This window comes from Emydura macquarii, unplaced genomic scaffold (genome assembly GCF_026122565.2).
Source record: "Emydura macquarii macquarii isolate MOO-44397 ecotype Brisbane River unplaced genomic scaffold, CSIRO-AGI_Emac_v2 contig_295, whole genome shotgun sequence".
Taxonomy (NCBI): domain Eukaryota; kingdom Metazoa; phylum Chordata; order Testudines; family Chelidae; genus Emydura; species Emydura macquarii.
In genome coordinates this window covers 8,370,933-8,384,493 of record NW_027130432.1, presented here as the reverse complement: position 1 = coordinate 8,384,493, position 13,561 = coordinate 8,370,933, and the positions used below count along the sequence as shown (strand labels likewise).

The 13,561-nt window shown below is 44.1% G+C and overlaps 2 protein-coding genes across 4 annotated transcripts in view; one reads left to right on the top strand and one right to left on the bottom strand.

Annotated features, from left to right (window-relative positions):
• DUS2 (dihydrouridine synthase 2) overlaps positions 1-8,112 on the bottom strand; it is a 59,776-nt gene extending 51,664 nt beyond the window's left edge. For all 3 annotated transcript variants that reach the window (XM_067549856.1, XM_067549870.1, XM_067549874.1), the window contains exon 1: positions 8,061-8,112. The gene's annotated coding sequence lies outside the window, so the exon portion shown is untranslated. The remainder of the gene's footprint in view (positions 1-8,060) is intronic.
• Positions 8,113-8,215: 103 nt separating this feature from the next.
• On the top strand, positions 8,216-10,216 carry DDX28 (DEAD-box helicase 28). The gene has a single exon (XM_067549849.1). It carries the CDS (start codon positions 8,287-8,289, stop codon positions 9,952-9,954), a length of 1,668 nt encoding a protein of 555 aa, XP_067405950.1. The 5' UTR covers positions 8,216-8,286; the 3' UTR covers positions 9,955-10,216.
• The last annotated feature ends 3,345 nt before the right edge of the window (positions 10,217-13,561 follow it).

Genomic DNA, 13,561 nt, shown 5'->3' with positions numbered 1-13,561 from the left:
AGCTCAGTCCCTGCATTTGTAACATGGGGACATAATACCCCCTCATCTCATCTCACAGATCTGCTGTGAAAATAAATTCATTAGTATCTGAGTGCCTCACAAACATTATAGTGATCAGTACCATAGAAAAACCCATGAGGGAATGAATAATTCTATCTTCAGAGAAGGATTGCAATAATGTGTAGTAAATAAGGCATGGGTGACACTAAACAATGAGAAAATAAAATAGTGAAGAGATGCTAAGTGAGTACCATCTATTATGTGCATTAACTGACGCAGGAATCCTATGGGGAAAAAATAGTATGTGAACGTGTAATTAAAGACTACCATAATTCATATGCGGCGGGGGGGGGGGGAGTGTAAATTAAAGTTACACAGACAACCTTAATTCTAGTATTTCCTTACTTCTGAATGCTTCAGTTTGCAACCTTAATAATGTTAGTGTGTTTAGTTAGTGTGTAACATACACAGTAGAACTCAGTTTATCTGACTAAAAGAAGTGGTATGGAATTTATTTGGATAACCTTTGTGACTTCTAGACTGAATAACTACAACACTCTCTAGCTGGGACTGTACTTCAGGGTCATTTTCAGTTGATATAGAAAGCATCCATTAGACAACATCAGCTATGGAGATAACATCACACCAATTCTTTAACAATTGCACTGACTTCCCACATATTGCTGGGTGCAATAGAAGGTGCTGAGTTTGAGCTCTGAAGCCTTATCCTGCTTGTACCCTGTCTGTCTAGGTGCTCTTTTTTACAATGAACTATTACAACAGCTGAAGTCAGCTGTATACTTAAGCTAGCAGTCCTTAGGTTTAAGCATCTGAATAGTCATAGTTTAAGGACTTAGACTCCAGAATTTGCTTCCTCTGCTGGTCAGACAAAAGGTTGCCTGTTAGCTTCAGGGTGCTGTTGTAACGCTCACTTTTTGCATGCTTGCTTGAGAAAAAGGGCTGATGCAGTGGAATCTGGGTGTGGAGTACACAGAAGGGTGTGAATTTTGTGAAATGTACATTTTTATGTGTATTGAAAGACAAAAAAGTGCTGTGTGTGTATTAAATTTTGTAGATGCCCCCTGACATGCAATAAGATACTTTTGATAAATCAAATGGACAAAGAAATATGCTTTTGGAAAAAATGGGGACTTTTCAGTGCAAATGACTCATCCTGGGGCACACAGTTCAATTTGGGATGGACAGTGAACAAAAAGATGTGTATGTTACATAAATTTCTACTCTAGTTGAATAACCTTAATTGGAGCTACTATTTTCCAGGCATGGTTCTCAAGGGCTCAAATGACATTCATGTTGGAATATTTTTAAGAATACAGGAATAGATTCTTATCAAGTATATTTACCAATGAGAAGTTTTATTATTATATATTATATTATATTTTTAAAATAATATGAACTGGAATACATGTTTTTACAAGTAAATACTACTACTTTTATAACAGAATATACAGATTGCAAAACTTAGGAGAACTAGAAACTCCAATCACTCTACAATCACTCTAAGAACAGGTCATTTATTTCTAACTTTGTTTCTTGTTCCTAGACGATTTTTAAACAACAGAACTCTCTCTCATCTTGTGGTTATTAAGTCTCCTAGTTTCTTGTAGAACTATCAAAAGGCTTTTTAAAAAATAATTTTTGTAAAGTGAGTTCTAAATATTTGTTCAGTTTCTGAAATGCTTCAGAGAATAAACTTTTACCCAGTACACGACTTCAAGATTTTTTTTGTTATATACTCAGGTTTTCCTTTATCTACACTATTTTGTTAACTCTTCAACAATTGACCATTAAAGAAGCAAATACACCATTAAAATTTTCAGGCGAATCTGGAGACACCAAATGTGTTCAGTAAAAGAAAAAATAAAGGACTAGTTAGGATTTCTTTAAATCTAAGGCTTCTCACAGCACCATGTTGTTGGCTGTACCTCCTGACACTCAGCTAGACTTTTTTGCCCTTCAAATGCTGGAATTGATTACATAATGTCCAATGAAAAATTATAAACCTAGTTTTAAACTGCAATTACAGAATAAATTTTTATTAAATATTTATATACACATTTTTCCTTCGCCCTGGTCTACACTTACCTGGCAATTCAGCAGCAGTTGACGGGAGTTACACAAGCTACACAGAGTAGTTTGCGTAACTCCCGTCGACTGCTGTGCTTCCCTTCTGCACAGCATCTTCACTGCACTGCACCACTTGAGGGGATGATTTACCAGTGACGACTTCTGGATCGATTGAGCAGGTCTTCACTGACTGCTCAATTGATCCAGATAAGTTGATCTGACAGGGGCGACTTTGCCGCCATCGGTATAGACATACCCTCAGTTTTATTAAGCCCTGTTCCAATAAACAGATATCTCTTTATTGACTCCAATCTGCTCTTAAGAAACAGTTCATAAATTATACATGCTACCTACTCTATGTTATTTGGAGATAAATTAATTAACCCTAAAATATGCACTCAGATAATGAGAGTTTGAGGAACTTTGCAATTCATACAACAGTTTAATTATTCAAGTTTATAAAAATTTCAACAACCATCTATCCTGTCTGTCCTCTGTACACCTGTCAGATAAAAAAAACAACATAAAGTACATCCCAAACATAAATATGCCCCAAACTGATTTTAATGGAAAAAGTGTTACTAAAAACATGTCTTTTTAAAATGTAAACACTATCTTTGGTATAACCTCAACCACTACTTAAGAAAGAAAATAAACTTTAGAAAAGAAAATAACTTTAGAAAGAAAATAAAAATGAATTGGTTCTTGCTTCCATTCCCTTGAATGGTAAATTACCTCTTATAATTTCCAAACGTAAATGCCAACACCACCAGCTGTATTGGGACAGATTCAGTAGAAAGGAAAATTAACAATGATGTGGAAAAAGGATAATTAAACCAAGCAAAGTGTCCTTCATGAGGGCCCACTAAAAATGCAGTTTCCTTATTAGCACAATGAAAACGAGTTGTCTTCAAAGGCAGCCTCATTCTTCGCTTCTAGAACGTCCTATGTTTTTATAAGCAGCCCAGGAACCTTACATTCTTTGTGTAACATCTCACAGTGTTCCTTATATTCTTCTACTTATCACACTTCTGTAAAAACTCTCTAGAACTATTACTGAAAGACACTGTGACCCAAGGCTTTCTTGACACGATCTTACAGAGGACAAGGGATAGAGGGATCCCCTGGGTTCACCAAAAGAATGTCATATAAGGTATCCAAGGAAAGCCTGTCCCATACTTGCGGTCATAATCAATGTGAGATGCAAGTATGGAAAATGTGAGAGGAGTTATGTATATATGTTGACAATTATGTTCTCTTAAGCCTTGCAGTTATAAGCAGGTCAGTCAAAGATAGAGTGCCTTGAGACAAACTTCTCCAGAGAAGAAGTGGGAGACACTTATCTCCCTGAGGGACTACTGTGAATTGTGTCTCTCACAATAGAATAGCATACTGAGTCAAACACTAATGAAGAGCTTGCAGAGACTTCAGAAGGAAATTAACAGGAAAAGATAAACAGCAGTGGGCAACCCTGTTTTCAGGTGAAGATTAAAGGTGTAGTCTGGTATAACTAGTGGTGCACAGATACACTCTGGCATCCTTTAATCTGTGAAGATAAGCTGCCAGCAGGTTTGATTTTATGCAATGGGGATCTCAGCCATCCTGGCTGAAAATGATAGGGAAAAGGACTTGGGATAACATATCCCGTAGGAGACAGGGAAATGTCTTGTGAGTTAAGTTTAGGCTCTAGAAAGTATGTTATGATTTTGTTTTATATATAACCAGTTGTTTCCAATATTCTTTCTTACTATCATTCGAATCTCTGTTCTTTGATAATAAACTAATTGTTTTCACCATAAATATATCTAAGTGCTGTGTGCTAAGCAGAGTGGTGATCCTGACTTAAATCTAATGAGGTGGTGTGTACTATTCCTTTGGGAGTAGAGAATCGGAGGGCTTGTCTATACTTACAGCACCGCCGTAGTGCTTAGTGAAGATGCTTCCTATGCCCCGTTGGCATACGAACTCCACCTCCCCAAAAGGCAGTAGTTATGCAACAGGGGAAACTCTCCTGTTGGATAGTGCTGTCTACGTGAGGAGTTAGGTTGGTACAACTTTGTCACTCATGGATGTGGATTTTCCATACCCCTGAGCAGCGCAGTTCTACCAACGTAAGTGTTTAGTGTAGACCAGGGCTGAGAGGTCAGTGAATTGGAGCTGGGCACTCCAGAGGGATGCTTGGAGGACTTGGGGGCTGGTGCGTGCCTACTGCTAACCTGGGCAGACAGCACAAGGCCAGAGGAGACCTGGAAGGTAATACTTGTGTTGCCAGAGGCGGGCAGAGTCAGGGAGATGACCTACAGCAGGCACAGCTCAAACTTCCTCACACAAAGAGCAGGTGGAAGTGAGGTTCCTCACAACCCTGGGTATTCCTGGGAAGCATCACAATCATACATGCATTATGCAGAACCTACTTGATTAATAGGTTAATGTCATATTCATCATGAAGTACGGCATGATTGCAAGCTATAAGTTTCAACGGGTTACTAGCTGAGTACAGTGATTGCAGTAGTTTTTCCAAACAGTTTGGAAAACCTAAGATAACACAACCATCTTGCCAGACTCTAAGTTAATTTTTCCATTTAGAAACTGCATGTCACTGGGACTACTGTGGACAGGAGCATGCTAAGCACTGAGACAGCTTCTCATACTAGAAACCACTTCAGTTAATCCAGGAGTAACAGGTGGCATGACATTGGAAAAAGAAAGAAATAAACGAGAAAGTCAGGAAGAAGTTCTGCACATTCCACCTAGGACTGCATGGTTGCAATATCCTCATTATGACACGAGCTGTATGACTGCATTAAAAAAAATGCTAACATGGCTTGAAAAATACATTCACATTTGGTAATTACAGGGTCTTTCCTGGAAGACTGCTAACAGGTTCTATGGAAATAAGTTTTAATAAGAAAAAAGTTTCTGGCACCTATGTTTGCAAAGAGTGAGAGCTGCTGCATCACTGTCTTCTTAAGCCCGCATGCAGACAGCTCCAATGCCTGTGCTGCTACTCAGAATTTTGCCAGAGTCTTGTTAGTTTTCACCCCCCTATGGGCAACAGTGAAACTAACAGGCCAATGTGACTTAACTGCAGCTTGGGAAAGCCACAAGCTACCAGACATAGCAAACAATCAGAGGTATAAAGACTGAGCTTGATAGGTTTATGGAGGGGATGGTATGATGGGACAGCCTAATTTGGCAAATGACTGATCTTTGACTACTAGCGGTAAATATGCCCAATGGCCTGTGATGGGATGTTAGATGGGGTGGGTTCTGAGTTATTACAGAGAATTCTTTCTGAATGTCTGGCTAGTGAATCTTGCCCACATGCTCAGGATATAACTGATCGCCATATTTGGGATTGGGAAGGAGTTTTCCCCCAGAGCAGATTGGCATAGGCCCTGGGGGGTTTTCACCTTCCTCTGCAGCATGGGGCATGGGTCACTTGCTGGTGGATTCTCTGTACCTTGAAGTCTTTAAATCATTATTTGAGGACTTCAATAACTCACTTAGGTGAGGGGTCTATTACAGGAGTGAGTGGGTGGGTGAAGTTCTGTGGCCCGCGTTGTGCAGGAGGTCAGACTAGATGATCATAATAGTCCCTTCCGACCTTATAGTCTATGAGGTATTCAATGAAGAACCTAAAAAGCAGAGACTGGAGAATCTTTTGGTAGGGTAACCTCCAACTTACCAGGCTAGGCTAAGAAGAGAATAGCAAAATCCCACCTTGGAGAACTGTAATAATAGAGAAGCACCAAAACAGTTAGAAGGCTCAGAGGGAAGCAAGAGACACTTCTTTGTCTCCTCTAGCTGTTGCAAGGGAGAGATCTTCAACTTTGGCCACATCTATACTATAAACTTCTGCCAGTATAGCTATGTCAGTAAAGGATGTGGAGAGAGGTGATCTGACTGACTGACATAGCTGTGCCAGCAGAAGCGTCTACTTCAAAGTTATACCAGCAAAACTGCACTTGTTTGGCTTATGGGAAGGTGGTTTTACAATACCAGTACAAAGTACAGCATTGCTGGTATAAGCTGTGTCTCCACTAGCTTTGATGATATACAGATATTCCTGTATCTGTAAAGCACTGTTCATGTAGACATAGCCTTAACTAGCCAAAGACTGGCAGTAAAGACATAGCCACCAGTGAAAAGACCTCAAAGATAACATACTTGTATCAATCCCAGCCTTCTCCCCCACATTTTCCTGCAGTTGGGCTTCATCGTTGGATCTCATTGTTGAGAGACTCTCCTCTTCTTTCATATTGGCCTCTGATTATTAGGGTTTCAGTTCTCTGGTTTATGGATGCAAAGTAAAATTTTCACACAACTGATAGGTTTATTTTAAGTCAGCAAGAGATCAAAGGTGACATTAGTAGAACCTGAGTGAACAGCCTAAAGAAGCAGTGCATCCAGAATCTACATTCTCGAGGAATTCCTCACAAAAGCTATAAATGCAAGATGATGATTCATAGTTACAGTTCTGGGGGATAGCTTTTCTTCTTTACCTACTAGGTCAGCGTAGATTTAAGATTGACCTAAAGTAGGCAGCTAGAGTTTAGATTAATTAGGAAAACAGCATACTTGGGGACTCAGGTGGTCCTTTTGTATATTGTTTAAACCATCTAGGTGACCTGACTAATTAGGAACAACTTGTAATGTATAGTTATAAAATCTGCACATGTTCTAACTTTTAAAGTTGCAGGCATGCCAGGAGACTGTGTCCTAGAATAAAAACTGGGAAATGTTGTTGCAGGACCTTTAAAAAAATTATTTGCCTTCAGATATTTTGTAGCATGCTTTTGTATTCTCTCAGGACTCTGATTGAAAGCCCACTAAGTCAATGAGTCTTTCCACTGACTTCAGTAGGCTGGGCATGAGGCCCCTATTGACCAGATCACATTCTTACTTCCAAAAAATGTTAATTACAAACAAGGAACCTGCTTTTGCTCCCAGATAAGTCAATAAGAGTTTTGCACAGAGTTCTGTCAATACGGCCAACATCCATTAGCACTGTTAATACTTACCATCTACACATACATCCGAAGAACACAACCCTATGGTTTAAAAATTGGGCAGATATGCACTAGCTAGAGGTGACTACTAAATCTCCTAATTAGAAGCTAATACAGCAAGGCCTTGGGGTGGGATGTGGAAGAGACAAAGTTTTGTCTCAATGCACGAGGCAGGGAGTGATTGGAAAGTGCCTGGCACAGGCTAGGCACAACTGCATTCTCTTTCTCTGCAAACTATCACCATGGTGCCTAGGAGGCAGCTAAGTGTACTCAGCACTCACGGGTTCCCACCCAGTAAGGATTCCTGCCAAGGGGTTGCTCTCAGGGCAGTGCTCAAGGGCCTGCATCCAGACAGTTCTAGAGCATCCCTGGCCTAAGGAGATGGAGAAGGGGGAAGAGAAAGCAGACAATGGATCAACTATAAGGATGGGGAGATATAGGAGCCACTGAAGCAACCACGGAGAGAGATGGGGGTAACAGCCCAGCAGGCCAGGGGAAGGGAAAACTGACACTATAGCAGCCATGAGGATTTGCAGGGATGGTAAAAGCCAAGAGGGATGGGACACTGAGGCAGCCATGAAAAGGAGGGAGGGGGCACTGTGGCAACATACAGCCAGCCGTGGGGGAGAGGGGGCTGGAGAAGGAAAGGAGGAAAAGGGGGCAGGGAACTAAGGCAGTTCTGACGATGAGGTGTCCGGGGAGGGGGAGCCCTGTGGGTCACGGCGCCAGCCGTGAGGGGAGAGGGAGCGCTGGGGAGGGCCTTGAAAGAGAAGGGGGTCCCTGGGGCCGGCCGTGAGATGAGGAGAAGGGAGCGGGGCCCAGGGAGCGGAGCGGAGCGGGGCAGCGCAAGGCCCCCCCGGCGAACCAGCCCGCCAAAGGCATGGTGCACCCAAGGCGTTACACACTGGAGCCGTCAGGCTAACACCGCCCCCAGCCAGGACTCAGCACGGCACCACTCACCTGCCTCGGTCAGCAGCCAGCCCAGCAGCACCTACCCTGCAGTACAACCCGTGTGCGCGGACTGTGTGAGTTACGTCACATGTATCATACACGTCATCAGAAGGCGTCTCTGTCTTTTCCCACGTGGGTGCGTCTCGCCCGCTGCGGCGCTGGTGGTGGGTTGGGGAGCGAGGCGCGCGCTACCAGTGCCGCGGCACCCTGAGCTGGCTGCAGCCGCCCGCCCGGGATGGCGCTGAGCAGGCTCGGAGCGGTGATGGCGGTTCTCGGGGAGGTGGTGCGCAGCGGCGCCAGGACTCCCGCCGTGCGGCTCATCCTGCTGCGCTCGGTGCAGGGGCTGGCGGGCGGCGGGCAACCCTCGGAGAGCGTGGTGCGGATCCCCCGGGCCTTGCAGCTGCGGTTGGCCCGGCAGTCGACCAGGCGAGGCCGGGAGGCGCCGGTGGTTCTGACCCGGCCGGGGAAGTTGCTGCTGCGGAGCCGGCGGCCGCAGCTGAGCCAGCCTCGCTGCGTGACTTTGGGGCGCTGGGAGCGGCCCTGCCTGGTCTCGGCAGGCTGGAAACACCGGCGTGCCTACGGCGACTACTTCCAGCTGGAGCGCTCCCAGGACCAGGCTCCGGCCCTGCAGCCTCCTCCAGCCGCGGGAGGGAACGGCTCCTTTCAGGCGCTGGGGCTGGGGCCGGCGCTAGTCTCCGCCCTGCAGGCCCTCTCCATCACCCAGCCCACGGCCGTGCAGCGCCGCGCCATCCCCACCCTGCTGCGCGGGAGGAACGCGCTGTGCGCCGCCGAGACGGGCAGCGGCAAGACCTTGGCCTATCTGCTCCCGCTGTTCCAGAAGCTCCTCTCCCGGCCCTCGCTGGGCCCGGCCTGGCCGCCGGCCCCCCGCAGTCTGGTGGTCCTGCCCTCCCGGGAGCTGGCGGAGCAGGTCCGCACCGTGGCCTCCTCCCTGGGCAGTCCCCTGGGACTTAGCGTGCGGGAGATCGGCGGGGGACGGGGCATGGCTAGTGTGAAAAATCAGCTCCACTCCAATCCTAATGCCGACCTACTGGTGGCCACACCGGGGGCCCTGTGTAAGGCGCTGCGCAAGCGGATGGTGAAGCTGGACCGCCTGTGCTGGCTGGTGCTGGATGAGGCTGACACCCTGCTGGACCTCACTTTCCTGGATCTAGTGGAGGAGGTGCTCATGCAAGCTCCCATTGCTCACAGCCCCAAGGAGGTGGCCGACCAGTGGGATATCAAAGCCCAGCTAGTGATCGTTGGTGCCACCTTCCCTGAAGGGCTAGGTCAGCTGCTGAGCAAGGTCACAGATCTGGGCTGCTTCACCACCCTGACTAGCCAGAGCTTGCACTACCTTCTGCCCCATATCCAGCAGAAATTCATTTGCATCAAAGGCATAGACAAAGTAGCTGAACTACTGCAGCTCATCAAGGACCAGGGCCCCTCTAGTGGAGCCGTTCTCATCTTCTGCAACAATGCCAACACAGTCAATTGGCTCGGCTACATCCTAGATGATCACAAAATCAAGCACCTAAGGCTACAGGGACAGATGCCTGCAGCTATGCGAGCAGGCATTTTCAACACCTTCCAAAAGGGACAAAGCGATGTCCTCGTCTGCACTGACTTAGCCTCCCGTGGACTGGATACCAGCCGTGTGGAGCTAGTAGTTAACTATGACTTCCCATCCACCCTGCCAGACTATCTCCATAGGGTGGGGCGGGTTGGGCGCGTAGGCAGCAAGGTGCCTGGGACTGTGGTTAGTTTTGTAACCCATCGTTGGGATGTTGATCTGGTGCGGAAAATAGAAACTGCAGCCCGGAGAAGAACTAGCCTCCCTGGAATGAAATCTGTGATTAAGGAGCCTTTGCCTAAAACAGATCTGACTCAAACTGATGAACAGTGAAATATAATGTTCAGATTGGATTTGGAGTGTTGATAATGACTTATACTTTATTCCTATTAAAGGCCAAATCAGCTAAACTTAGTTTTGAGAGTCAAAATGACGATATGGGCAAAGAGACAAAATAGCCAAAGAGTTCAAGCTTTGCCGTACTGGAAGGCGCACTGGTGCATATCGGAATGAGCTGCTACTTCATGCTTTTCTAAATCTAAACAGATGTAACAGACCCCACAACTAATAAATAAATACATACGTTTTTCTTCTGTATTTAGTAAAGGCTGCATTTTCCATCTCATTGCATTTGTTCTATTCCTGAAATATTGTAATTTTTATTTCAATTTAAATTAGGCATGTCTGGAAGGAGCTATGTATCAGTCTGGATTTATTATAATCTTGAACATAGTATGGGATAGAATACCAGTGCGTAATTACAATATTGTCCATTATTCTCAAGTAGGCAGTGATTATTAGATTAGGCTTATTTAAAAGTTGCAGAAATAACAATTGGTTTATTCAATAATGTTAATGAATGTACTTTCTTTGAATGTGTAATTTCATGAATGAAGGTGTTTGACTTGACTATGCAAATGAAGCCCTGTTTATCAACAGAATAGGTAAAACAGAGGTTTAGGTAGTGCAAGCTTTGTACCATTGTCCTACCTTCTGTCTCAATCCTCATGTGGAAATACTCAGATTTGAATGTGGTTTTTGTTTGTGTAATATCACAGTATAGGAGGTCCTTCAGGTAAGTTGAGAGCAGATATTTCTAAGGGGAGAGAGCAATATAAAATGGGAAAGGAAGATGCCTTTCTAGTGTGCATTCTACATCACTTTTAGGTTACCTACCAGTGGGAGAGGAATGAGGGGGTGAACTTTTGTGCTACATGTTGCACAGAGGTAGGGTGAGCATATAAATGGGACAATGGTGTATTGCCACCCTTACTTCTGCACTGATGCCGGTGTTGGTGATGCCTGCAGAGCTGGGTGATTGGAGAGCAACAGCTGCTGACCAGGTGCCCAGATCTGAAAGCAGTAGTGACGCCAGGCAGCTCAGGCCATCCCTGCATGGGCCGCTGGCCTGAGCTGCCATCACAACTTTTGGCAAAATGGGTCATTTGTCCTGTTTGTTCTTGCCCAAACTTTTCTCTGCGACCCCCCCCTCTCGCCTCATTCCCCCCCAGGGCAAGAGCAAACAGGACAAATGCCCACTTTTGCCAAAACAGTTGTAACGTCTGGTGCAGAGCTTAAACAGGATGTATGGTCACCCTACATAAAGAAGGTCTCTACTTCTGTCTTTCATGTCCCAGTCTTTAATAATAATATGGTTCTCTAGGATAAATAGGGCCCCCACCTGATTCAAGTTCAATGACTTTTCAGATAAGGAAAATGCAGTAGGAAATGCAATAATGTAGTTGAACTTCAGTAAAGCATTTGATGTGATACCACATGGGAAATTAGTTACGTTAGAGAAGATGGGGATTAGTAAATGAATTATAAGGTGGGTAAGGAACTGGCTAAGGGAGAAAAGATGAACTGTTGGACTGGAGGGAAATTCCTTGGGAAATTCCTCAAGGATCAGTCTTGGGACCAGTAATATTTAGTATTTTAATTAGTGATCTTAGTACAAAAAGTAGGAGTATGCTAATTAAATTTGCTGGTAATACACTGTTGGGAGGCACTGTCAATTTGGAGGAGAATCAGAATATTATACAGGAAGAACTGGATGATCTTGAAGACTGGAGTAACAGAAATGGGATGGAATTTAATAGGCAAATTGACGTATCACGCAAGGCATTTCTAGTAGAGATAGGAAAGTATTAATATTGTATAAGGTACTAGTAAGACTCATTTTGAATACTGTGTACAGTTCTCGTCAGCCATGTCCAAGAAGGTGAATTCAAACTGGAATAAGTGCAGAGAAGGGCTACTTAGCATGATCGGGAAATGGAAAGCCGGTCTTATGAGAGGAGACTGGAAAGAGCTTGGCTTATTTAGTTTAGCAAAAGAAGGCTGATAGGGGACATAACTGATCTCTGTAAATACATCTGGAAGATAAACCTCAGAGACCTTGGAAAACTTTTTAAGCTAGAAGACAATGTTGGCATAAGAGCAAGTGGGTATAAACTGGTCATGAACAAATTCAGGCTGGAAATTAGGAAGTTTTTAACCATCAGAAGAGTGAAATTCTGGAATAGCCCTCTCAGAGGAGTTATGAGGGCAGACAACTAGTTTTGAGAGCGTTGGACAAATTTATGAGTGGGATTGTATGATGAGATGGCTTGTGATGGTGGGAGGCAGCCTTGGGAGTTCCTTCTGGTTTATGTCTGATCCTAAAATCTTATGCTTCAGGACTTCAGCTGGATGCCTACATGCTGGGATTATCTCCAAGCACTGAAGCAGTGGGACACTGGATGGGGTGGGCTGATGCACTGACATGGTAGTGAGCATTCACTTTCAGGTGCTTGGCTGGCTGGTTCTTGCTTGCATGCTCAGGATCTAATTGATCGCAATGTGTAGGGTCGGGAAGTAATTTTTCCCTGGGTCAGATTGGCAGTGACCTTGGGGGTCTTTCACCTTCTTCTACAGGGTTGCATGTGAATTGCTTGTCAGGATCAACTGGGTATATCTCAGTTAATCCCCTGCTACTGCAATGCTTCCACTGTCCTTTCTATTCTCTGCCCATGGTACTTAATAGTTTAGTCTTCTTATGGGTGTAATTAGCCTTGGTCTATTTTGGGTGTGCGGATGCTAGAAGATGTTGGTGGCCTCTGATACACAGGCGATCGGTTGAGATTAGATCATCTGATGCTCCCTTCTGGCCTTAGATTGATTTCAAATTCCTTTTCATGCTCTGTTTCCAGTGCTCCATTAAAATATTATAAATCCTGTTCTACAGGGCTGTGCACCATAAGTTTATGAAGGATGTTTTGTTCACCTATTAAGGTACAAACTATAAGTGGTAAAGGGTTAAGTGATTGACAGGTATTATAACCATGTTATAGACATTAGCATATGTTATAGATGGTTATAGCAGCAGAAGCTGTTATACATGGCTATAAGCAACCTATTAGATGGTACATAGATTAATCAATAAATTATTTACTAACCCTTTGTAAACCATACATATAGCCTTAATAAAGGTGGTGTTAAAATACAATCCTTTTCATGAAATGTGGCAAGTCCCTTGAGTGGCAAATCTTTTTCTTCGGTCAGTTCATCACAGCTCAGTCTGACTTGCCGAACACAATATTTAATGCAATGTTTTCAAATTACATAGTGAAAAAATACAATTTTCAGCGATACAATGTAAAAAATGAACTAGCTTAGCACTTTATATATTTACAAACGCCAGCTTTATACAGTAATAATGCTCAGTTCAAAATGATGGTTGTTACGGTACAGTTGACCAAACCAACCCCTTGGTCAAGTAACAAATGGTCCAGAAAGGCTTTGGCTAGGCAGGGTCACAGTATGTATACAAACAAAATCTTGGGTAAACAATACCTTTGAACAGAAAGACACTGACACTTAATCTACTCTTAAGAGTTTTAGTTTTAAATCTTGCTCTCCCCCCCTCGCTGGTCCTAAACTGACCAGCATTAGAGACAAT

Coding starts and splice junctions, on each gene's coding strand:
- DDX28 (XM_067549849.1), top strand. CDS start 8,287: ATGGCGCTGAGCAGGCTCGGAGCGGTGATGGCGGTTCTCGGGGAGGTG.